Raw genomic sequence first — 27,323 nt, 5'->3', positions numbered from 1 at the left:
AGAAGACACCACTGCCGATAGCTACTTCCGGTAGGAACCTCAGCGGGATGATCTAGGGTTAAGAAGCACGTAAAGACGTCCCGGGCCGGTGGAGAAGGCAGACTGTTTGTGTGGTCTCGCCTGGAATCCGAATCAGAGCTTGGACCAGACCGCTCCCTGAGGATGCTGAAGGTGACAAAGCCTGGCTAGCCAGTGTCGTGGAAGAGAAATGTCTATAGTTTTAGGCCTCTGAGTGGGGGATCACCCCTTATGTGGGTGTGTTATGAGTGCGTGAGGCAGTCGGGTTTATCTTTGGGCTAATTGTGTGTTAGTGGTGTGACAGCGATAGTGGGTGTGCTTTTGTGACAGTGTGATTATGTGTCTGATCATTTGTGTGAATGGGGTTTGTAGGGACTGTGACCGTGGTTATGAGTGGCTATTTGTGTTAAGTCCCATTTATTTACATGAAAGAAAAAGCACATTTACACAAACCGTTATCCTCGGGCTCACACGATCAGGCAGATAGCTATCACTCCTCTCAAGTCAATTCTGGTCTGTCACACACAATTAGACACACACGCAGTCACCTCACCCAGCTCTTCTGTACACATCTAAGGCTCAGGACGCCCTGCTGTAGAGCGTCATTCATCCATCTCAGCCCCTCCTGACCACTTGTGGAGTCAGCTGTAGGTATACACACACACACACCACAAACTAAAATCACATTGCCACCCTGCATTTAGCATCACAGCCTCAGAAATACACCACATATGTAGTATGCTTATGTACATATGTGTGTATTTTTTCTAAGATTAGGCCACAATGCACATTGTTTTGCAACTTTTCATTTATTTATTTATTTATTTATTTGAGACAGAATTTCACTCTTTCACCCAGGCTAGAGTGCAGTGTCGCGATTTTGGCTCACTGCAACCTCTGCCTTCTGGTTTCGAGCGATTCTCCTGCCTCAGCCTCCTGAGTAGCTGGGATTACAAGCGCCCGCCACCATGCTTGGCTAAATGTTGTATTTCATCGTGTTGGCCAGGTTGATCTCGAACTCCTGATCTCGTGATCCGCCCACTTCAGCCTCCCAAAGTGCTGGGATCACAGGCGTGAGCCACCGCGCCTGGTCTCTGCAGCTTCTTACTAAAAGATATTTATGTCCTTTTGTCTGTATTCAAAGACAAACAATATTTCCCAGGATGTTTGCAGGTGTGATTCTTCTTTAATTCTTACAGCACTGTGCTTCAAACTAAAGACTCAAGAATTTATTTTGGTCTGGGAATTTTTACTCTATTTATTTATTTTCTTCCATCTGTGTTGTTTTAACCTCTACTTTTGAAATTCCTGTTATACATACATTGGGTCTTTTGGGTCTGTTTTCTATCTTCCTAGCCTTTTCACATAATATCCATTTCCTTTTCTTTTTCCTCTTAATTCGGTGAAAATCTGCTCAGGGCATTTCTCAGCACCCTGGTCCTGACTTCCATTTCATCATAGTATTGGGACACTGAGCTGGCCTAACTATCCCTTCTGCCGAAGAGCCTGGTCCTTGCTTTTCCTGAGTCTATCCTGCTATAGCTGCGTTTCCTCATGGTTTTGAGTAAAGCTAGAATTTGTTCAGATTCCCTCTAATCATTTATGTATGTGTGTATCAGATCTGGGAATAGGAGATATGAAGGGGGAAGAAAAATGTCATTCTGAATTAACATTTTGGGAGCTTAGAGGCAATAATCTTCTGTCTTTTCTTTTACTCCCCTCTCCCCTAGCAACACCTTTGGATTGAGTATCTTCCAGAGGGAATCAAGAAGAGGATTAATTAATACATTCAATTGTAAAATAAGCCATGGCCCAGGTAAGTTGGTTTTTTCTTGGTCCTAATTCAAATAGTTTTCGTGTGAGTGCGTGTGTGTGTGTGTGTGTGTGTGTGTGTGTGTGTGTGTAGGGCATGTGACTACTTGCATTTATTTATTTATTTATTTGAGACATAGCCCCACTCGTCTCCTAGGTGGGAAGGTTGGAGTGCAGTGGTGCAATCTTGGCTCACTGCAGCCTCTACCTCCCAGGTTCAAGTGATTTTTCCATTTCAGCCTCCCAAGTAGCTGAGACTACAGGCACATGTCACCATGCCCAGCTAATTTTTGTACTTTTAGTAGAGTTTCACTAGGCTGGTCTCAAACTCCTGCCTCAAGTGATCCGCCCATCTCAGCCTCCCAAAGTGGTGGGATTACAGGCATGAGCCATGCGCCTGGTCTGTGTTCTTTATTCTGACATTGTTTCGTACCTGAGAATTATACAATAACTTACTATTGAGTAAGTGATGGTGCCAGAATTTCAGGCCTTTCATTTTTTGCTCCTCTCCTCTCCAACCCATGTTCATATACTTGTTAAATAAATCATTCTCCATCTCCTTTATGTGCAATCTTCTAACAGAAACAATTAGAGAATACAAATAATATTCTTTTGAAGTCGGGCATGGTGGTTCACACCTGTAATCCCAACGCTTTGGGAGGCGGAGGCAGCCAGGTCACCGAGGCAGGCAGATCACCTGAGGTCAGGAGTTCGAGATCAGCCTGACCAACATGGAGAAACATTGTCTCTACTAAAAATACACAATTAGCCAGGTGATGGGCACCTGTAGTCCCAGCTACTCGGGAAGCTGAGGCAGGAGAATCACCTGAACCTGGGAGGCAGAGGTTGCAGTGAGCCAAGATTGTGCCATTGCACTCTAGCCTGGGCAACAAGATCAAGACTCTGTCTCAAAAAAAAAAAATTAGTGTTTCTCTTGTCAGAACTTGATTTGATAAGGTGATTTAACAAATATTTATTGAGTACCTACTATGCGACAGGCCATTCTTCTGGGTAACTAGGAATAAATCAGTGGGGGAAAAAATCACATATATGCAAATCTTCCCTTCTGAAGTTTAACTGGTAGTGAGAGATAGAAAATAACTTATGTATTGTAAGACTTAAGACACACACCCAGATTTATGCAGAGAGAGTAAGCAAGACAGAGTTAACAAAATAATCACATGATGAAAGCCAGGCATGGTGGCTCATGTCAGTAATTGCAACACTTTGGGAGGCTGAGGCAGGAGAATCACTTGAGCCCAGGAGTTCCAGAATAGTCTAGGCAACATAATAAAACCCGATCTCTACAAAAAAAATTTTTTATTAATCAGCTGGGTGTGGTTGTGTGCACCTATAGTTCTAGCTACTCGGGAAGCTGAGGCTGAGGTGGGAGAATCACTCGAGCCCAGGAGTTTGAGGTTGCAGTGAGCTATGATCACACCACTGCACCCCAGCCTGAATGACAGAGCAAGACCCTGTTTCGGAAAAAAAAAAAAATGTACATGATAAAATTAAGACCAGAGAAAAAAGAAAACAGACTAAATTAGATTCAGGCCACATCACAGAACTACACATGGCCCAAGGACATTATATACTTTTAAAGTATAAATTTCAAAATGAAGATAACAATAGTTCTGAATACATGTGTATGGAATATCATAGCAGTACCTCTCATAAAGCAAAATTTAAAGCAGATAGAAGAAACAGACACTTGCCAGCAGTAGGAGACATTAATTCACTCTTCTCAGTCCAAATCAGGCCAAGAAGACTAAAGTTAATAAAGGAATAGAAGTATTAATCCACATACTCTATCTGGTCTACATTATTGATGCATTTATGTTAAATTTGGTATCCTGATACTTGTTAATATTCATTCTTCTTTCAAGTGCCTATGGAACATTCAGTAAAAAATGACATCTACCAAAATCACAAATGTATTTTCCATTTCAACCCTGCAATCCAACTCCTGGTACTTTTTCTTATAGATGTACCTATATTTGTATGCAATGATAAATCCACAAGAGCATTCATTGCACTATTGTTTGTAATAGCCAAAGACTAGAAATAATGAATCTATCGCTTTAATTGATAAACTGTAAGTATTAATATAAATAGTTGAATTATATATACTTAGGTAAAAATAAAGAAGTCGTTCACCACAGATATGGCAAGATCCTTTGTATTTAATAAGTGAAAAAAATTAAGTACAAAACTGAGTATTTTATAGTGTGTTATTGTTTGCATAAGAGGGTGAAAAATTATATGTATATATTTACTTATAAAGTTGTTTATCCATGTGGGCAAGAGAAATGAGACAAGACATATGAATGTTTACCTTTTTAGTTCTTAACCATTTAAGAAAGGAAAAGAAAATATAAAAATATGCCAGGTGCAGTGGCTCATGCCTGTAATTCCAACACTTTGAGAGGCCACAGAAAGAGGATTAGTTGAAACCAGGAATTTGAGACCAGCCTGGGCAACAAAGACCCCATCAGTACAAAAAAAAAAAAATTAGCTGGGCATGGTGACATGTGCCTGTAGTCCCAGCTACTTGGGACACTGAGGCAGGAGAGTTGATTGTGCCTAGGAGTTTAAGGTTGCAGTGAGCTATGATCTCGCCACTGAACTCCAGCTTGGGTGACAAAGCGAGATGCTCCCCCATCCCTACCCCCAAAAAGAAAAATAAAAGGTAAAAATAAAAATCTATTATCAAGGTTTATAATTTTCTCTAGCCATTTTTAGCTACTTAGATTCAGTGATGGAGTAGGAAGAAAGATGGATTTATCAAGGATTCAGGCTTTGTCAAGCAAGTGTGAAATGAGAGGGTTAAGGGAGTTCATGTTGGGAGTGATTGAGCATGGAATTTAAGTTGGGTAAGAAGAGAGAGAAGAAGTATGGAGTGGGGTAAGTGCCAATGTGAAGGTGATCAGAGAAGGATACTTGATATTTTGGAGGTGATGCAGTTATTGCTAATCACGAGGTCTAGTGTAATAACATGGGGAGTGAGTGAAGTAGAATGGAAGATAAGCTCATAGAAAAGTAGAAGAGGTTAAGGAATTGGGGCCATGATATTAGAAGAACTCAGTATACGACTATTTGAAGTCACTGAAAATAAAGATTAGTAGTATTAGAGTTAGTGATACTGAGCCAGGAGCTAAAATTCCTGAGGGGCAAAAGCCTGCATATGAACACATCACTGCAACAGAGAGAGATAATACATGGTATAGGCTGATAAAATGATGACATTAGATTTTAGAGAAGGGGCCCAGGCATGGTGGCTCACACCCATAATCCCAGCACTTTGGGAGGCTGAAGCAGACAGATCACTTGAGGTCAGGAGTTCGAGACCAGGCTGGACAACATGGTGAAACTCTGTCTCTACAAAAAATACAAAAATTAGCCAGGTATGGTGGTGCGCACCTGTAATCCCAGCTATTTGGGAGGCGGAGGCATGAGAATTGCTTGAACCCGGGAGGCAGATGTTTTAGTGAGCCAAGATCGCGCCATTACACTCTAGCCTGGGCAACAGAGTAAGACTCTGTTTCAAAAAAAAAAAAAAAAAGATGTTAGAGAAGGAAAGACAGTTATCTGACACCAATAATGAGAAGCAAAGAGGACAGTGGTACGAAGGCTGAGGGAGGAAAAAAAAAGCCAGCACTTGAGGTGTCCTCAGGAAATGAATGGTTAATTAAATCATACATGGAAAAATCTTATAATTTCACAACTTGGAGTTTTCCAGTGAGATGTGATAGGAATTGATGTTGGGTGATCTCACTGAGCAAAAAGACTTTGCTGTGTGAAGCTTTAGGATTAGATGGAGACAGGATTAGTGCTTGTGTGGAAAAATTGAAGATCTTGCTTGAAAACAGATGATCACCAATTACAAACTCCAGTTTTAGACTGAATAGAGTATGTTAGACTTGGGTCACATCTATTAAAGTCTGGATTATTCTACAATAATATTTTTAAATTTAGGAGCATAGTATATATACAGGGAGAGATCGTGGATGATGTCAGTTAAGATTTATATGTAACCTTAGAAAAGACCTTAGAGATTTTGTTTATCCCAGAGATTCAAGTTTGAGAGAATTATTAAATCCCTTATTGTAAGATTAAATAAGGCTGGTGCAGTGGCTCATGCCTGTAATCCCAACACTTTGGGAGGCCAAAGTGGGAGGATTACTTGAGCTCAGGAGCTCAAGACCAGCCAGGGCAATATAGTGAAACCCCATCTCTTAAAAAAAAAAAAGATCAAATGTTGTGCGACCAATAAAAATCATATTACAGTTACAATAACTATTGCCAGGTAACAAACCACCCCCAAATTTAGTAGATGTAAAACAACACTCATGGTCGGGCTTGCAAATCCACAATCTCAGCAGAGCTCAGTAGGGATCGCTCACCTCTGTTCCATGTGGTATCAGCTGAAATGGCCTGATTGGGAGCTAGCTGACCCACTTTCAAGATAGTTCCTTCACATGGCTTGCAAGCTGTTGCGGGGTGTTGTTTGGGGAGCCTTGATTCCTTTCCCCATGAGCTATGCCATGGGCTGGTTAGGCTTCCTAGGAACATGGTGGCAGGGTTTTCAGAAAGAACATTCCCAGAAAGTAAGGCAGAAGTATGAGACGTTTTTGTGATCTAACCACAGAAGTCACATAATAACTTCTGCCATATTCTATAGGTTGAATAAGTCACAGATGTCCTCTCAGGTTCAACAGAAGGGGACACAGACCTTTACACCAGTTGGAAGAGGGATGTCAAGGTTACATTGAAGAAAGATATTTGGAATGCAAGATACTGCTTTGTCCTTCTATGGAAAATATAGTCTGTACCAGATGTGTACTAAAGAATTTGCAGGAAAACTGAAAATACTTATGGTATGATAATCACAATCATGAAGAAAATTCTTCAAGTTCTTTTTCTCAAGATAGAGATTTTAATAAGACATTTTAGAAAGATTTAAAAGTTTTCAACTATTTAATATAATAGGGAGCCTCTACTTATTTTCTTAATTTCTAGATGACTGATTAACAGGCGTTTCCCACCTACTCAAGAAGATGTGTCTGCAGAAATGGAATTGTTTAAGAACATGTAGGCACTTCACTTCAGTCACACTAAATTCCTCTTTGACCCATGTCCCAGGCTTAGCCTGTATACTCACTAGACTCTCCTTTCTTTTTTTTTTTTTTTTTTTTGAGATGGAGTTTTTTTTGCTCTTGTTACCCAGGCTGGAGTGCAATGGCGCGATCTCGGCTCACCGCAACCTCCGCCTCCTGGGTTCAGGCAATTCTCCTGCCTCAGCCTCCTGAGTAGCTGGGATTACAGGCACGCGCCACCATGCCCAGCTAATTTTTTGTATTTTTAGTAGAGACGGGGTTTCACCATGTTGACCAGGATGGTCTCGATCTCTTGACCTCGCGATCCACCCGCCTCGGCCTCCCAAAGTGCTGGGATTACAGGCTTGAGCCACCGCGCCCGGCCGACTGTCTCCTTTCTTGTAGTGCCTTCTTTTAGCACCTCTCTTTTCATTTTAAAAATGTTTCTTATATTTTCTAAAATAGTACTATGATTTGTCATTTTAGGAGTTGGTGATGTTCAGAGATGTGGCTATAGATGTCTCTCAGGAGGAATGGGAATGCCTGAACCCAGCACAGAGGAATTTGTACAAGGATGTGATGCTGGAGAATTATAGCAACTTGGTGTCACTTGGTAAAGTTATCTAAAAATTAAAAATCTCTCCAAGTACTTTCCTCAGTTAAAAAAAAAAAAAAGAATCTGACAATTCAGAATTCCTCTAACAATTCATAATGTACTTCTTTGAATTCCTGCTTTTTCCCCTATTAGGGCTAGCTTTCAAATAACTGGATGAATTTTCTCTCTATGTATTTCAGAAAGAAGCACAGCTAAATAGAGATTCATTTTCATTTCCCCCATCCTTCCATGTTCTTTCGGTCCTTTCTTATAACTCTTCCTTGATGTTTAAGGGGCAGAACTGGAAATCTAATGTTAATGCATACACTATCAAAGAAACCAGACTCTCTTTTGTTTCACTTCCACTGTACTAAATCTGCCAATGTACTAGCATAAGATTAAAACTACACACATGGGTTCCAAGAGTGAACCTTTTTTCTTTCCTGGGTAATAGAGTGGTAGGCTGGGGTAATAAACATTTATTTACTATTCTCAAATGAACACTTCTCCATTTCCTATGATAAATGTACTCTCTTTTATCTTTTATTTTTTAAATTTTTTTATTTTACTTTTTTTTTTTTTTTTTTTTTTTGAGACAGAGCTTTGCTCTTGTTGCCCAGGCTGGAGTGCAATGGCATGATCTTAGCTGACGGCAACCTCCACCTCCCAGGTTCAAGCGATTCTCCTGCCTCAGCCTCCCGAGAAGCTGGGATTACAGGCATATGCCAATATACCTGGCTAATTTTGCATTTTTTAGTAGAGACAGGGTTTCTCCATGTTGGTCAGGTCGGTCTTGAGCTCCCAGTCGCAGGTGATCTGCCTACTTTGGCCTCCCAAAGTCCTGGGGTTACAGGTGTGAGCCACCGTGCCTAGCCTTTTTTTGTTTTTATTTTTTTAACAGAGTTTCACTCTTGTCACCCAGGCTGGGGTACAGTGGCACAATCTTGGCTCACTGCAACCTCCACCTCCCAGTTTCAAACAATTCTCCTGCCTCAGCTTCCTGAGCTGAGATTACAGGTGCCTGTGACCACACCCAACTAATTCTTGTATTTTTGATAGAGACAGGATTTCACCATGTTGGCCAGGCTGGTCTTGAACTCCCAGGCAAGTCTTGCACCTGACCTATACTCTCTTTTAAATGATTTGCCTTTGGCAGTTATTTTTTAATAACTTTGTACAGTTAACATTAAAAAAAAATATGAGGCTCAGTGCAGTGGCTCACACCTGTAATCCCAGCACATTGGGAGGCTAAGGTTGGTAGATCCTCTGAGGTGAGGAGTTCAAGACCAGCCTGGCCAATATGGCAAAACCCCGTTTCTACTAAAAACACAAAAATTGGCCGGGCATGGTGGCTCAAGCCTGTAATCCCAGCACTTTGGGAGGCCGAGGCAGGCGAATCACCAGGTCAAGAGATCGAGACCATCCTGGCCAACATGGTGAAACCCTGTCTCTACTAAAAATACAAAAATTAGCTGGGTGTGGTGGCGTGTGCCTGTAGTCCCAGCTACTCGGGAGGTTGAGGCAGGAGAATTGCTTGAACCCGGGAGGTGGAGGTTGCAGTGAGCCAAGGTTGTGCCACTGCACTCCAGCCTGGCGCCTGGCAACAGAGCGAGACTCTGTCTCAAAAAAAAAAAAACCACAAAAATTAGCCAGGCGCAGTGGCGGGCGCCTGTAATCCCAGCTGCTCAGGAGGCTGAGGCAGGAGAATCACCTGAATCCCGGAAGTGGAGGTTGCAGTGAGCCGAGATTGCACCATTGCACTCTAGCCTGGACCCTGTCTCCAATCAATCAATCAATCAATCAATAATGTGCTACAAAACTGTAAGAGAATACATTTGTGTTGTTTTAAGCCACCCGGTTTGTGGGACTTTGTTAATGGTAGCCCTAGGAAACTAATAGAGGGGAATCAAGAGTGAAACTCCATCTCAAAAAAAAGAATAAATATCTCAGGAAGCTTCCTTTTTTTTCATCACAGCAAAATAAGAGAAAGCTTGCATAAATTTAAGTACCATTTTATCACCTATTTGTTTGCTTTATTATGATCCTGTTTTCATCTGAATATGAATATTTCATCTCTTCTCCTTTATTTCCTCTGTATCCCTTATCAAGTACCTTTTTGATCCGTGATTTATTTTTTATTTAATCAGTTCTGAATCATTGTATTTGGATACTTTTATTTCCATCTCATCTCAGTTTCTTTTCTTATAACTAGGACTTTCTGTTTCTAAGCCAGCCATAATCTCCTCATTGGAGCAAGGAAAGGAGCCCTGGATGCTTGTGAGGGAAGAGTCAGGAAGATGGTGCCCAGGTGAGTGAGGAAGCACAGGAAGCTCTTGCAGGGAGCAGGCCAGCTGGTCAGAATGTTGGGTTGGCAAGGTTATTTTAAAGCAAATACTTAAGGAAAACCTAATTTCAAAACATATCACAAAGCTATAGTAATCAAACAGTGTGGTACTGACATACAGACAGACATGTAGACCAATGGAATAGAATAGAAATCCCAGAAATAAACCCTTGCATAAAGAGTCAAATGATTTTAGACAAGGGTGCTAACACTTTAGTGGAGAAAACTGTATTATCCACAGGCAAAAGAATACAGTTGTACCCTTATCTTATGCCATATAGAAAAATTAACTCAGAATGGATCAAAGACCTTGGCCAAGCATGGTGGCTCACGCCTGTAATCCCAGCACTTTGAGAGGCCAAGGCAGGCAGATCACGAGGTCGAGAGATCAAGATCATCCTGGCCAACATGGTGAAACCCCATCTCTACTAAAAAATACAAAAATTAGCTGGGCATGGTGGCACATGCCTGTGATCCTAGCTACTCAGGAGGCTGAGGCAGGATAATCACTTGAACCAAAGAGTTGGAGGTTGCAGTGAGCCAAGAACACAACACTGCACTCCAGCCTGGTGACAGAGCAGACTCTGTCCCAAAAATAAAAAGAATGGAAAAGAATGGATCCAAGACCTAAATGTGAGAGCTAAAACTATAAAACTCTTAGAAGAAAACATTGGAGAAAAGCTTCATGATATTGGATTTGGCAATGATTTGTTGTGTATAACACCAAAAGCACTGGCAACGAAAGCAAAAATAAACAACTGGGACTACATCAAACCTAAAATCTTCTGTACATCAAAGGACACAATCAACGGTGTTTATTAATTTTGTTTGTTTGTTTTGAGACAGGGTTTTGCTCTGTCACTCAGGCTGGATGGAGTGCAGTGATGCAAACTCGGCTCACTGCAACCTCTCCCTCCCTGGCTTAAGCAATCCTCCCATCTCAGCTTCTTGAGTAGCTGGAACTACAGGCACATACCACCATGCCCGGCTAATTTTTTAATTTTTTGCAGAGGTGAGGTCTCGCTATATTACCCAGCCTGGTCTTGACCTCCTTAAGCAATCCTCCCACCACAGCCTCCCAATGTGCTAGGATTATAGGCATGTATCACTGTGCCTAGCCTGTTTATTAATTTTTTAAAAGATTCAGGCTGGGCTCAGTGGCTCACACCAATAATCTCATCACTTGGGGAGGCTCAAGTGGGAGGATTACTTGAGCTTAGGAGTTTTGACCTGTCTGGGCAACATAGCAAAAGCCCTGTCTTTACAAAAAATTAAAAATTAAAAAATTAGCCGGGCATGATAGTACATGCCTGTAGTCCCAGATGTTCAGAAGACTGAGATGGGAGGATCACTTGAGACCAAGAGTTTGAGGCTACAGTGAGCCAAGATCATACCACTTTACTCCAGTCAAGGTGACAGTGCAAGATGCTCTCTCTAAACAAATAAATAAATAAAAGATTCTTACAGGTTGATTTGCTAGGCGATGGAAATACATTTTTAAAGTATTATAGAGACATTTTTAATTTAGTAGGGGATCAAGAATACATGGATGTTCTAATAGAATCGCTAGGAAAAAAAATGGTTAGAAATTAGGAAAGTTAGAAAAAGTAATATATGACTATATTGAGGAGGTGGAGATGGCAGAGGGATGATTGAGAACGCAGGAGGTCAACTAGGAAAGTTCAGGGTGCTATAGGCCAAGAGCAGATCCATTCTATAGGCCAGAGTTCTTTGATGATGTCTGTGACTGATTGAAATGCTACAGGCTGAATATGGTGGCTGTAATCCCAGGACTTTGGGAGGCCAAGGTAGAAGGATTGCTTGGGCCTAGGAGTTTGAGACCAGTCTGGGCCATATAGCGAGACTCTGTCTCTATCGAGAAAAATTAAAAATTAGCCTAGCATGGTGGCATGCACCTGTGGTCCCGGCTACTCAAGTGGCTGAGTTGGAAGGATTGCTTGAACTGGGGAGGTCAAGGCTGCAGAGAGCCATGATTCTGCCATTGCACTCTAGTCTGGGTAACAGAGCAAGACCCTGTCTCAATCAATCAATAAAATGCTACAGAGCTGTGAGAGAATACATTTGTGTTTTAAGCCACCCAGTTTGTTAATGGCAGCCCTAGGAAACTAATAGAGGGGAATCATAGAAAAATGAATGGTACATATTGTCCTACATGTTTTAATGTAAAGTAACATTCCTTTACCAATTTTTTATGCCTGGGTAAGCCTTTTTCTTGGCATAGATACAGTGATTTTCTTTAAAAAAAGAAAAAAGACCTTTTATTTTGAAATAATTACGGATTCACAAGAGGTTGCAAAGAAATGTATGGAGAAGTCCTGTGCACCCCTCTTGCAGCTTCCCTCAGGGTTAATACCTTAGCCAACTATAGTACAATACCATACCACAAAATTGACATTGCTACAATTCATAGAACTTACTCAGATTTCACTAGTTATACATGCACTCATTTATCTGTGTATATGTATAACTATGAAGTTTTATCACATGTAGCCTTGTGTTACCACTGCAGTAGCCAAAATACTCAACAATACCATCACCACAAGACTCCCTTATGTTACCTCTTTATATCTATACTTATCCCATTTCTTTTTTCCCTAACCCTTGTGATATGGTTTGGCTGTCTCCCCTCCCAAATCTCATCTTGAATTGTAGCTGCCATATTTCCCCCATGTGACTCAGTGGGAAATAATTGAATCATGGTGGCAGTTTCCCCCATATTGTTCTCATGCTAGTGAATAAGTCTCATGAGAGCTGATGGTTTTATAAGGAGTTTCCCCTTTTGCTTGGCTCTCATTCTTTCTTGCCTGCTGTCATGTAAGACGTGCTTTTGCTCCTTCTTTGCCTTCTGCCATGATTGTGAGGCCTCCCCAGCCATATGGAACTGAGTCCATTAAACCTTTTTCTTTACAAATTACCCAGTCCCGGGTATGTCTTTATCAGCAGTGTGAAAACAGACAAATACACCTTGGCAACTATGTTCTGTTCTCTGTATAATGATGTAATTTCATGAATGTTACATAAATGGAATCCTGTATATGGATGTTTGTTTTTTACATTCATGTACAAATTTGTACATGAAAATGAGTCTTCATTTGTTTACAGTAAATGCTCAAGAGTGTAGTTGCTGGGTGGTGTGATAAATCCATTTTTAGTTTTGCAGGAGCTGCCAAATTATTGTCCACAATGGTGGTACCGTTTCACATTCTTACCAGCCATGTATGTGTGATCCAGTTTCTCTAGTCATAGCCAGCTTTTGGTGTTATAATTGTTTTTCGTTGTCACCATTCTATTAGGTAGATAACTATATCTCATTGTGGTTTTAATTTGAATTTCCTTAATGACAAATAATGTTGAACAACTGTGTGTGCCATCTGTCTATCCTGTTGATTGAAATATCTCTTCATGCCTTTTGACTATTTTCCAATTTGGTTGGTTTTTTACTGTTGAGTTTTCAAAGTTCTTTTTGTATCTTAGACAGAAGCCCTTTGCTGGATATATGACTTGCAAATATTTTCTCCCAGTCTGTAATTTATTTTTTTTATCCTTTTAACAGGGTCTTTGCAGAGCAAAAGTTTTTAATTTTGATGAGGTCTAATTTATCTTTTTTTCTCTTATGAATTGTGGTATTTGGTGTGTGTGTGTGTTTAGTGTCACACCTAAGAACTCTTTGCTTAGTCAAAGTTCTAAAGGTCCTTAAGATTTTCTCTAATCTTTTTTAGAAATTTTATAGTTTTACATTTTTAATTTAAGTTTGTGGTTCATTTTGAGTTCATTTTTATAAAGTTGTGAGATTTAGGTGAAGGTTCTTTTTTTTTTTTCTATGGATGCCCATAGCATTTATTTTAAAGTTATCCCTTCTCAGGTGAATAGCTTTTTCACCTTTGTTAAAAATTAGTTGTAGCTTGGCCGGGCGCGGTGGCTCAAGCCTGTAATCCCAGCACTTTGGGAGGCCGAGGCGGGTGGATCACGAGGTCAAGAGATCAAGACCATCCTGGTCAACACGGTGAAACCCCGTCTCTACTAAAAAAAAACTACAAAAAATTAGCTGGGCATGGTGGCGCATGCCTGTAGTCCCAGCTACTCAGGAGGCTGAGGCAGGAGAATTGCCTGAACCCAGGAGGCGGAGGTTGTGGTGAGCCGAGATCGCGCCATTGCACTCCAGCCTGGGTAACAAGAGCAAAACTCCGTCTCAAAAAAAAAAAAAAAATTAGTTGTGCACATTTGTGTGGCACTATTTCTGGGTTCTCTGTTCTGCTGCATTGATCTTTGTGACCATCTTTCTTCTAATGCCACCTTTCATGATGGCTGCAGGTATATAGTAAGCCTTAATATTGGAAGGAGTGATTCTTCCCACTGTGTTATTTTTCACAATTGTTTTGGCTATCCTTAGGACCTTTTTCTTTGCATATAAGTTTTAGAAAAGCTTGTCTGTGTCTACAAAAATCTTGCTGAGATTTTTGTGGGAATTGTGTTAAGTCTATAGCTGAAGTAAGGGAGAACAGCTTTACTCTGTTGAGTCTTCCAAAGCATGAACACAGCATGTCTCTCTAAATACTTTTGTTTTCCTTGATTTGTTTTATTAGCATCTTACAATTTTCATTATACAGAATCTGTACATGTTTTGTTATTTTTATACCTACGTATTTCATCTTCTTTGGAACATTTGTAAAGGGCATTGCATTTTTATATTGGAATGCAGTTGATTTTGTGTATTAATTCTGTGATCTTACTCAACTTGCATGTTAGTACTAGTATTTTTCCTAATATTTTTTCTTAGAGATTTCTACTTACAAACAAATTATCTACAAACAATCATTTTCTTTTTATATTGCAATCTATGCCTTTTATTTCTTTTTCTTGCCTTATTGGAGTGGCAAGAACTTCTAATACCATGTTAAACAAGGGTGGTAAAAGTGGACATCTTTATGTTCTCCCTATTTTGGAAGGAAAGCACTCAGTCTTTCAACGTTAAGTAGGATGTCAGTTCTAGGAATTTTGTAGATGCTTTATATTATAAGGTTGAGGAAATTCTCCTCTCTTTTTAATGCCCTGAGAGGTTTTTTAAAAATTATGAATGAATATTGATGTGATCATATTATTTTTCTTATTTATATGTTACATTGAACAATTTTCCAATATTAAATGAGCTTCTTATACCTAGAATAAATTAAACTTAGTCATGGTAAATTATGCTTCTTATTCATTGTTGGGTTGGATTTGATTTGCTAAAATGTGGTTAACAATTTTTTCATTTAGGGTCATGAAAGATGCTGGTTTATGTTTTCTTTGTTGTGGCACCTTAGTCTGGTTTTGGTATCACAGTAATACTGGCCTTATAAAGTGAGTTGAGAAGTGTTGTCTTTTCTTCTGTTTTCCGGAAGAAATTGTGTAAAATATCATATGTTTGGTAAAATTCTCCAGTGAAATAGTCTGAACCTGGAGATTTCTTTTGGAGAGCTTTTTAATTATAAATTCAATTTATTTAATAGTTATAGGACTATTCAGATTACCTATTTTATCTTAGCAGAGTACTGGTATTTTGTGATTTTCAAGGATTTGGTCCATTTCTTCTAATTTGGTGAACTTACAAGGTTGTAAGTGATGTTCTTAATATTCTGTATATTCATATATATAATGGATGTGTGTGTGTGTGTGTGTGTGTGTGTGTGTGTGTGTATATATATATATATATATACTTACAATTTTTTTGGAAATTTTTTCTTTAAGACTCTCTTTGACCCATGGATTATTTTAAAATTAATTATTATTTTAATTGAAAATACAAATTATATGTATTTATGGTCTACAACATGATGTTTTGATATACATATATATTGTAAAAATGATTATATCGAGCTAATTAGCATATATATTACCTCACATTCTTCTTTTTTTGATCTTTCACAACGTTTATTTTAGAAATTTATTTTTGTGTGTAAGGGAGAACATTTAACATCTATTTTCCTAGCAGCTTTTAAGTTTACAGTATACTGTTTCAGCCAGGCATGGTGGCTCAGGCCAAGTGCGGTGGCTCACACCTGTAATCCCAGTACTTTGGTAGGCCAAGGCAGTTGGATCACCTGAGGTCAGGAGTTCAAGACCAGCCTGCCCAAGATGGTAAAACCCTGTGTCCACTAAAAATAAAAAAAATTAGCTGGGCATGGTGGCCCACACCTCTAATCCCAGCTACTCAGGAGGCTGAGGCAGGAGAAATGCTTTAACCTGGGAGGTGGAAGTTGCAGTAAGCCAAGATCATGCCATTGCACTCCAGTGTGGGCACCAAGAGCAAGACTCTGTCTCAAAAACAAAAACCCAATATACTGTTTCAAGAGAATTTATAATTTATTGGCAAAGCCTTTAGGGAAGAATGCTTTAAAATCTTTGTCAGATAATTCCATCATGTGATTCATCCTTGTATTTGCATTAGTTGGTTGCCTTTTCTCCTTCAGATTTTGGTTGTCTTGGTTTTTGGTATGACAAGTGATTTTCATTTGTACCTTGGATATTTTAGTTGTTATGTTTTAGAGAGTCTTGATTCTATTTAATCAATTTGAGCAAGTAGTTATCCTGTTAGATTTAGTAAAGATCTGATCTACTTTTGTAGACTTTAGTTCCAATGACAGTTTAGTTTTCAGAACAATTATAGTGCTATTCTGATCTGCTCAATACCTCTCGTGCTGCTGGGGCCAAAAGCGCATGAAGAGATGTTCACCACTACTGGCCATTAGGGAAATGCTAATCAAAACCGCAATGAGGCTGGGCACGGCGGCTCATGCCTGTAATCCCAGCACTTTCGGAGGCCAAAGTGAGTGGATCACTTGAGGTCAGTTTGAGACCAGCCTGGCCAGCATGGTGAAACCCTGTGTCTACCAAAAAATACAAAAATTAGCCAGGCATGGTGGCACGCGCCTGTAGTCCCATGGTGGTACTCTGGAGGCTGAGGCACAAGAATCACTTGAACCTGGGAGGTGAAGGTTGCAGTCAGCTGAGATTGCGCCACTGCACTCCAGCCTGAGAGACAGAGTGAGACTCTGTCTGAAAAACAAACAAACAAACAAAAAAACCCACACATAATGAGATATCACCTCATACTCAATAGGATGGTTAATATTAAAAAAACATAAAATAACAGGTGTTGCCAGAGACGTGGAGAAATTGGAAACTTTGTGCACTATTGGTGGGAATGCAAAATGGTACAATGTATTAGATCATTCCTGCATTGCTATAAAGAAATACCTGAGACTGGGTAATTTGAAAAGAGGTTTAGTTGGCTCGTGGTTCTGCAGGCTTTACAGGAAGCATGGCCCTGCTCAACTTCTGGGAGGAGCTTTTATTCATGGTGGAAGGCGAAGGAGCAGCAGGTACTTTACATGGTGAAAGTAGGAGCAAGAGAGAGTAGGGGGCGCAGGGAGGTGCCACAGAGTTTCAAATGACCAGGTCTCATGAGAACTCACTCACCATCATGAGGATAACACCAAGAGAATGGGGCTAAACCACTTATGAGAAAACAGCTCCCATGATCCATTTACTGCCCACCAGGCCCACCTCCAACACTGGGGATTACGATTCAACATGAGATTTAGAGGGGACACATATCCAAGCTATATCATACAGCCACTATGGAAAACAGTATGGTAATTTCTCAAAACATTAAAAATAGAATTGCCATATAATACAGCAATTCTATTTCTAGGTATATACCCAAAAGAATTGAAAGTAAGAATGCAAACTGATGGTTTTATGCCCATGTTCATAGCAGCATTATTCACAATAATCAAAAGGTGGAAGCAACCCAGTGTCCATCAATATATGAATGGATAAACAAAATGTGGTATATGTATACAATGGAATATTATTCAGCCTTAAAAAGGGAGGACATTGGGCTGGGCACAGTGGCTCATGCCTGTAATCCCAGCACTTTCGGAGGCCAAAGTGGGTGGATCACCTGAGGTCAGGAGTTCAAGACCAGCCTGGCCAACATGGTGAAACCCCATCTCTACTAAAAATACAAAAATTAGCCAGGTGTGGTGGTGAGTGCCTGTAATCCCAGCTACTCAAGAGGCTGAAGCAGGAAAATCCTTGAACCCCCAAGGTAGAGGTTCCAGTGAGCCGAGATCATGCCACTGCACTCCAGCCTGAGATACAAGAGCGAAACTCCGTCTCAAGAAAATAATAAAATAAATAAAAAGGAAGGACTCTCTGTCATATGCTATAACTTCGAAGAACCCTAAGGACATTATGCCAAGTAAAATAAGCCAGTCACCAAAACACAAATATTGTATGATTTAACTTACATGAGGTATTGAGAGTAGTCAAGTTGACAGAAACAAAGCAGTGGTGGTTGCCAGTAGCTGCAGCTAGAGGGAATGAAGAGTTGTTATTTAGTATAGAGTTTAAGCTTTGCAAGATGCAAAGGTTCTGAAGAGTTGTTGCGCAATATGAATACACTTAATACTACTGAACTATACACTTAAACATGGTTAAGGTGGTAAATTCTATTTTATGTGCTATTTTACCACAATTAATTTTTTTTCTAAAAATACTAGAGGTATATTGTAAGACTTAGCTGTGTGTGGCTTGTATTTAAGCTTATGGAAAGAGTATATATTAAGAAGACAGCTGGCCAGAACCTGAGTTCTGGGACATTCCAACATTTAGAAGTCAGGGAGAGGAAGAGGATGTGTTAAAGGGAACTGAAAATAAGTAGTCAGAGAGGTAAGAGGATAACCAGAAGAATAGGGTATACAGGAAGCAAGGTGATCGATTAGATGTGTCGTAATGCCGAAGAGGCGAGTAGAGTAAGGATGGGCACTTGAGCACTGATTTTGGCAAGGTGATTTTCTTGGTGACCTTAGCTAGAGATGTTTCAATTCCATTATAGGAGTTGAATTCCATTATGGGAGTGGATTACAGAGAAAATGGCTAATTTATACAGTCATTTGATTTAAAACAAAGGTAAGGAAATGATGGTCTTTTCAGTAAATGATACTGAGTAAACTGGGTTTCTGGAAAAATAGGAGGGTTGATTCTGACCTCACACCAGGAAATATAGTCCAGGTGGATTATAGATCTCAATAGGAAAGGTAAAATAGTTAAATTTCTGGAAGATAATATGAGTTTATTTTCATAACCTTGGGATTGGATTACTTAAAATTAAGAACTTTTGTTCATTAAAACATATTACTAAGAGAATGGCTGGACCCATTGGCTCACACGTGTAATCTCAGCACTTGGGAGGCCAAGGCAGGTGGATCACTTGAGGTCAGGAGTTTGAGATCAGCTTGGGCAACATGGCGAAACCCCATCTCTACTAAAAATGCAAAAATTCGCCAGCCGTGGTGCCACACACCTGTAATCCCAGCTACTTGGGAGACTAAGGCAGGAGAATCACTTGAACCTGGAGGCAGAGGTTGCAGTGAGCTGAGACTGTGTTACCGCACTCCAGTCTGGGTGACAGAACAAGACTCCAGCTCGGAAAAAAAAAAATTTTATATATATATATATATATATATATATACACACACACACACATACACACATGTATATATCACTAAGAGAATGAAAGTGGCCAGTGCCAGTCCTAGAGTGGGAGAAGACATCTGTAATACATAAGCTGGTCATATATAGAACTTACAAAGAATTTCTATAAATCATTAAGAAAAGACAACCCAGAAATCACCCACATGTCCAATTTACTGATGAATGGATAAACAAAATGTGGTATATCCATACAATGAAATATTATTCATAAAAAGGAATAAATGCTACAACTTGGCTAAACTTGAAAACATGCTGAGTGAAAACAGCAAAACCCAAAAGGTCATATATTATATGATTCCATTTATATAAAATGTCCAGAATAGGCAAATTCAGAGACCTAAAACAGACTAGTAGTTGCCAGAGTGGGGGAAAGATGAAAGTGGGAAGTGACTATGAGTGTGAGGTTTTTTTTGGAGTGATGCAAATGTTGTGGAATTAGATGGTGGTGACGGTTGCATATCATTGAGAATCTACTAAAACTTACTGAATTGTGTGCATTAAAATGGTGAATTTTATGTTACATGAATTTTACATTAAAAATAAATGTAAAAATCAAAGGCCTGGATGGCAGTTTATTGAAGATATCCAGTTGGCCAGTAAACACATGAAAAAGTGCTCAGCTTCATTTGTCCTCATGGAAATTGCAAATTACACTACAATGTAAACATATATGCCTGATGGCTAAACAAAAGATTGACAATAACAAGCGTTGGTGAGGATGTAAAGAACAGGAGTTCTCTGACAGCCTGATGGAATTTTAAATTAGAAATATTTTTTTTATGACAGAGTCTCGCTCTGTCACCTAGGCTGGAGTGCAGTGGTGCAATCTTGGCTCATTGCAACCTCCACCTCCTGAGTTCAAGCAACTATCCTGCCTCAGCCTCTTGTGCAGCTGAAATTACAGGGATCCACCACTATGCCCAGCTAATTTTTCTATTTTTAGTAGAGATAGGGTTTCACCATGTTGACCAGGCTGATTTTGAACTCCTGACCTCAAGTGATCTGCCCATCTCAGCCTCCCAAAGTGCTGGGATTACAAGTGTGAACCACCACGCCTGGCCTAAATTTAAAAATTGTTGCATAGTGTCAACTAAAGCTGAATAAATTTATATCCTATGATGTAGCAGTTTCACTCCTATGTGCATACTTAACAGAAAAGAGTAATTAATTCCACCAAAAGAAATGTACAAGAATGTTCATAGCACTACTTATCATAATAGTCAACTATAGGAAGCAACCAGAATGTCCATCATAAGGTGTATGGAAAAATAAATTGTGTTAGAATGGAATGCTATATACAGTGATCAGTCTCAAACTTTTTTTCCTCTGGATGTCTTTATGCTCTTAAAAATTATTGAGGACCCCAAGAGCTCTAGCATATGTAGATTGTATCTTTCAATATTAACTGTCTTAGAAATTAAATCTAGGAAAAATGAAATATTTATTTAATTCATTTAAAAATAGTAAACTACATGTTAAATAATATATGATATTTTCCAAAACAAAACAAAAATATTTAGTGTGAAAAGTGGCACTGTTTTTCAATTTCTGCACATTTCTTTAATGCTTGGATTAAAAGAAGATAGCTAGATCTCACATCTGCCTCTGAATTTATTAAATTAAAAGTTACTAGTCCATCTTGTTCTTTGAATCGAACTATTATCTATGGTACCTGTTTTGTAACATGATGCATTAGTTATTTGGAAAATATTGCTTCAATTAGTTATGCAGATCTTCCAGACTTTGACACATTTTCTTATAAAATAGCCAAAAAATTATATTCATTAAAAACACCACTAATCTAATCACAGAAGTCTTGAAGTATTTGGAAGCTGTCAGGCACACAGGGACTGATACAAACTTTCCTGAAGTCTTAATTTTGGCTGGGAGCAGCAGCTCACACCTGTAATCCAAGCACTTTGGGAGGCCAGGCGGATCAACCTGAGGCCAGGAGTTCAAGACCAGCCTGGCCAACATGGTGAAACCCTGTCTCTACTAAAAATACAAAAATTAGCCAGGCATGGTGGCATACCTGTAATCTCAGTTACTTGGGAGACTGAGACAGGAGAATCACTTGAAGCACGAGGTAGAGGTTGCACTGAGCTGAGATCAGGCCATTGCACTCCAGCCTCGGTGACAGAGCAAGACTCCATCTCAAAAATCCAAAAAAAAAAAAAAAAAAAAATCTAATGTTTACTTGTAAACTAGAATTGTGTCATTGGCAAATACAGTCAGTTTTTCTTAAAGTGAGAGATTAATTTTTCAGTTTGCCAATATGTCTGCCAAGTCTGAATCACCATAGTTTAGCAATCTGTTAATCACCACAGCTTATCCATCTGTTCTTTCAAGTAAAAATTGAATTCCATGCAAAAAAGTGGCTAATTTGGCTTGCAACTAGAACAATCAAGTGCATGCTTTTTTTCAAAACAATTCTACTTTGGTCTCCAGCAGAGGCCAGTTTCATCACATGGAATATTAAAAAGATGTGTGTGGAAGTGCTGAGATTTAATAAAACTAATAATGATTGCTGTTCATTGTAAGTATTCTTAAGTGAATCTGGCACTTTTTTCCTGCAAGTCATGACTGAAGAAAGCAGTGACTATGTACAGCTTGGGGCCACTGCTTTGATTCAGGCTAAGGCACCAGCAGTTTTACTCTCCATTGCTTTTTGTACAAATACTAACATTTTCCAGGATAAATCACGAGATTCAAAAACGTTATTAATGTGAACATTTAGCACCACACTGTTTGTTACCAAGCATTTACATAAAAGAGCGTCCTCTTTAATGATTAATTGGCACTAAGTGAATACAAGGAAAACACCAAGTCTAGCTATGTAGATTAATCCATCTGTAAAACATAAGTACAATTCAGTCTTTCTGTTTGCAGCTTAATCTGTAATTTGAGTTATTATTTAATTTGGAAATTGTACTTTTGTGAGCCTCAGCCTACTGGGCTCAAGCAATCTACCACCTCAGCCTCCCAAGTAGCTAGGAGGTTGAGGCCTATAATCCCAGCACTTTGGGAGGTCGAGTTGGGTGGATCATGTGAGGTCAGGAGTTTGAGACTAGCCTGGCCAACATGGTGAAACCCTGTCTCTACTGAAAATACAAAAAGTAGTCGGGCGTGGTGGCCCGTGCCTGTAGTCCCAGCAACTCAGTAGGGTAAGGCAGGAGAATCGCTTGAACTTGGGAGGTGGAGGTGGCAGTCAGCCGAAATTGCACCACTGCACTCCAGCCTGGGTGAGAGTGAGACTCTGTCTTAAAAAAAAAAAAAGCCACCAAAAATAGTCACAGTCATAGAAGCAGAGAGCAGAATGATGGTTGCCAGCGGAAGGGGAGGGGAAATGGGGAGATGTTGGGCAGGGGGTATAAAGCTTCACTTATGCAAGATGAGTGGGTTCTGAAGATTTGACATAATATATTATGACCCTAGTTGGCAGTACTGTATTGTATTGTATACTTGAAATGCGCTGAGTGTTAAGTGTTCTCATCACAATAAAAAGAAAATGGTTAACTATGTAAGGTGATGAATATGTTAGCTGATTATGGTGATTATTTCACATTGTAAATGTCTATCAAATCATCAGGTTGTACACTTTAAATATATGGAATTTTAATTGTCAATTTTCCCTCAATAAAGTGGGGAAAAAAATATTGAGACATTTAACTATGAATGCTATAATTAATATTTTTATATATTGGTGCTATGTGCTAATAGAACAAAGAATTTATTAAATAGGTAAACATTTTTAAAATTTTTATTGTGTTATAAATAACATGAAATCTACCCTCTTAGTGGATTTTTAGGTGTACAATACAGTGTTGTCAAGTGTGGGCACAGGATTGTACAACAGATCTTTTTTGTTGTTGAGACAAGGTCTCGCTCTGTTACCCACGCCGGAGTGCAGTGAAGTAATCACAGCTCACTGCAGCCTGGACCTCCCAGGCTCAAGCAATCTTCCCACCTCAGCCTCCCAACTAGCTGGGACCACAGGTACACACCAGTATACCCAGCTAAATTTTTTTTTTTTTTTTTGAGACGGAGTTTCGCTCTTGTTACCCAGGCTGGAGTGCAATGGCGCGATCTCGGCTCACCACAACCTCCGCCTCCTGGGTTCAGGCAATTCTCCTGCCTCAGCCTCCTGAGTAGCTGGGACTACAGGCACGCGCCACCATGCCCAGCTAATTTTTTGTAGTTTTAGTAGAGACGGGGTTTCACCATGTTGACCAGGATGGTCTTGATCTCTTGACCTCGTGATCCACCCGCCTCGGCCTCCCAAAGTGCTGGGATTACAGGCTTGAGCCACCATGCCCGGCCTTAAATTTTTATTTTTGTATTTTTTTAGTAGAGACAAGGTCTTACTATGTTGCCCAGGCTGTTCTCAATCTCCTGGACTCAAGTAGTCCTCCCATCTCAGCCTCCCAACATGCTGGGATTACAGATGTGAGCCACCCACACTAGATTTTTTAATAATAAAAGTAGTCTCAGGCCGGGCGCGGTGGCTCAAGCCTGTAATCCCAGCACTTTGGGAGGCCGAGGCGGGTGGATCACGAGGTCAAGAGATCGAGACCATCCTGGTCAACATGGTGAAACCCCGTCTCTACTAAAAATACAAAAAATTAGCTGGGCATGGTGGCACGTGTCTGTAGTCCCAGCTACTCAGGAGGCTGAGGCAGGAGAATTGCCTGAACCCAGGAGGCGGAGGTTGCGGTGAGCCGAGATCGCGCCATTGCACTCCAGCCTGGGTAACAAGAGCAAAACTCCGTCTAAAAAAAAAAAAAAAAAAGAAAAAAAAAATAATAAAAGTAGTCTCAAAAAAAAAACAAACAAACAAACCCTGGCCAGGCACAGTGGCTCATGCCTCTAATCCCAGCACTTTGGGAGGCCGAGGTGGGCGGATCACTTGAGACCAGGGGTTTGAGACCAGCCTGAGCAGCATGGGGAAACCCCATCTCTAGTAATAATACAAAAAAATTAGCCACTGTGGTGGCACACACCTGTAATCCTAGCTACTTGGGAGGCTGACACAGAGAACTGATTGAACTCAGGAGGCAGTGGCTACAGTGAGCCAAGATTACGCCACTGCACTCCAGACTGGGCCACAGAGCAAGACTCCATCTAAAAAAAAAAAAAAAACTTGCTGGGCACACTGGCTCACTCCTGTAATCCCAGCACTTAGGGAGGCCAAGGTGGGCAGATCACCTGAGGTCAGGAGTTTGACACCAGCCTGGCCAACATGGTAAAACCCCATCTCTACTAAAAGTACAAAAATTAGCTGGATGCAGTGGCACACACCTATAATCCCAGCTATTTGGGAAGCTGAGGCAGGAGAATTGCTTGAACCTGGGAGGTGGATGTTGCAGCGAGCCAAGATCATGCCACTGCACTCCAGCCTGGGTGACAGAGTGAGACTCCATCTCAAAAAAATTTTTTTCAAGTACAAGAAATACATATTCTCTTTTTATTATATAATAAAATATTATTATAAAATGAAATATTTATTATTTTGTTTCCATGTAGGTACATGGAAAACTTGGGGATTTCACAATAATTTCTTAGACAATAATGAGGTTACGTAAAAGCAGGTATAAATAAATACAGTTTTTAAGAGCACAGTAGAAGTACTGGTAACAAAGCTAATCTCTGAAAGTACACATTTATTCTCCAAACCTACTACTCCAGAAACTTCTATAATACACAGAAATACATAATCACATATTCTGTTAGATTTCAGAATGTGATATCATCACACTTCTAGTAGTCTCATAGTAAGAGAATAAGTGAAAAAAGGTAAATGTCTCAGGATTAGTATGAAAATAGCTTTGACCTTATAGACTTCCTGAAAGGGTCTCAGGTACCCTCCGCAGTCTTTGGACCACCCATTGAGTACTGCTGCTATATAGTAATGAAAATGAAGAAACTACTACTGAACCCGGGAGGCAGAGGTTGCAGTGAGCCAAGATCGCTCCACTGTATTCCAGCCTGGGCAACAGAGTGAGACTCTGTCTCAAAAACAAAACAAAACAAAAAACAAAACAGCTCTCCAAGCCTTTTCTGTCTCGTGAATTATTTGCAGTTATCTCTCATTGCTGCCATAGATATTTTATTTCTCTTATGGTACAAAATCAGGAGTTAAAATATATTTCTTATCTTTCAGACTTGGCATCCAGAGATGAGCCACAGAAATTATCTCCAAAAAGAGATATTTGTGAAACAGAATTATCCCAGTGGGTTAACATGGAAGAATTTGAAAGCTGTAATCTTGAGAGATCCATTTTTAGAGATATCTGGGAAGGCAACTGTCATTTTGAGCAACATCAGGGACAAAAGGAGGGCTATTTTAGACAATTTTTGATTAACCATGAGAACATGCCCATTTTTAGCCAACATACTTTACTCACTCAAGAATTTTATGATAGAGAGAAAATCTCTGAATGTAAAAAGTGTAGAAAAAACTTCAGTTACCATTTACTTTTTAGTCACCACAAAACTCATTCTGAAGAACTTTCTGAATGTAAAGAATGCACAGAAATTGTTAATACACCATACCTTTTTAAACAACAGATAATTAAAAATGGTGACAAATGCAATGAGTGTAAAGAATGTTGGAAGGCCTTTGTTCATTGCTCACAACTTAAACAACATCTAAGAATTCATAATGGTGAAAAACGCTATGAATGCAACGAATGTGGGAAGGCCTTTAATTATGGCTCAGAACTTACTCTACATCAAAGAATTCACACTGGTGAGAAACCTTATGAATGTAAAGAATGTGGGAAAGCCTTTAGACAGCGATCACAGCTTACTCAACATCAGAGACTTCATACTGGTGAAAAACCCTATGAATGTAAGCAATGTGGTAAAGCTTTTATTCGTGGCTTTCAACTTACTGAACATCTGCGACTCCATACTGGTGAGAAACCTTATGAATGTAAAGAATGTGGGAAGACTTTTAGGCATCGCTCACATCTTACTATACATCAGAGAATTCACACTGGTGAGAAACCCTATGAATGTCGGGAATGTGGGAAGGCCTTTAGCTACCACTCAAGCTTCTCTCACCATCAGAAAATTCATTCTGGCAAGAAGCCTTATGAATGTCATGAATGTGGGAAGGCTTTTTGTGATGGCTTACAACTAACCCTACATCAGAGAATTCATACTGGTGAGAAACCCTACGAGTGTAAGGAATGTGGGAAGACTTTTAGACAGTGTTCACACCTCAAAAGACATCAGAGAATTCATACCGGTGAGAAACCTCATGAATGTGTGATATGTGGCAAGGCCTTTAGACTTCATTCACACCTTATTCAACATCAAAGAATTCATACTGGTGAGAAACCCTATGAATGTAAGGAATGTGGGAAAGCCTTTAGCTATCATTCAAGCTTCTCACACCATCAGAGAATTCATTCTGGGAAGAAACCGTATCAATGTGGGAAGGCGTTTAATCATGGATTACAACTTAACTTACATCAGACCCTTCATACTGGTGAGAAGCCAGTCACATTTCCTCTCCTCCCTCCCCATCCTAGTCTAGCATCATGAAATTTGTTGATGGAAATATACATTGTCTTTGTTTTATTTAAGGAAAAAGTTGATAAGCTACCATGTTTCATTAGTATTGATTTATTTAACTAATCCTTGAAAACCAAATGTTTTTAAGTGAGAAAATGGAAAAGTAATTAAGGTATAAATTTTGCTCTCATTTTAATGCTGTTTTTGAGTTACTGTATTAACTATTATTGAGAATAAATCTTCTAAAATTACGTTTCACTAAAAACAGTGAAATATAGCATAAATAAAATGAAAACAATTTCCTCCCCTCCCACAAATCTCTGAGATAACTAGTATGTTAATTTTTTCTTCCATTATGCTCAAACAACTTGTACAC

At 39.7% G+C, this 27,323-nt stretch overlaps 1 protein-coding gene and 1 long non-coding RNA gene across 2 annotated transcripts; both read left to right on the top strand.

The window, feature by feature from the left end:
• Positions 1 to 11: 11 nt before the first annotated feature.
• Positions 12 to 27,249, top strand: ZNF461 (zinc finger protein 461). Its single transcript, XM_032249421.1, has 5 exons — positions 12 to 171; positions 1,749 to 1,834; positions 7,413 to 7,539; positions 9,734 to 9,829; positions 25,587 to 27,249. Exons 2-5 carry the CDS (start codon positions 1,826 to 1,828, stop codon positions 26,975 to 26,977), a joined length of 1,623 nt encoding a protein of 540 aa, XP_032105312.1. The 5' UTR covers positions 12 to 171; positions 1,749 to 1,825; the 3' UTR covers positions 26,978 to 27,249.
• Positions 11,207 to 17,936, top strand: LOC116530912. The gene is made up of 3 exons (XR_004260176.1): positions 11,207 to 11,646; positions 11,932 to 11,933; positions 17,922 to 17,936. It is a non-coding gene; the product is annotated as an uncharacterized LOC116530912 (long non-coding RNA).
• Positions 27,250 to 27,323: the final 74 nt, after the last annotated feature.

This window comes from Sapajus apella, unplaced genomic scaffold, assembly GCF_009761245.1.
Source record: "Sapajus apella isolate SASKATOON/1434 unplaced genomic scaffold, GSC_monkey_1.0 scaffold68, whole genome shotgun sequence".
Lineage (NCBI taxonomy): Eukaryota > Metazoa > Chordata > Mammalia > Primates > Cebidae > Sapajus > Sapajus apella.
The sequence above is the reverse complement of the archived record's forward strand: the minus strand, read 5'-3'. Positions and strand labels throughout refer to the sequence as shown.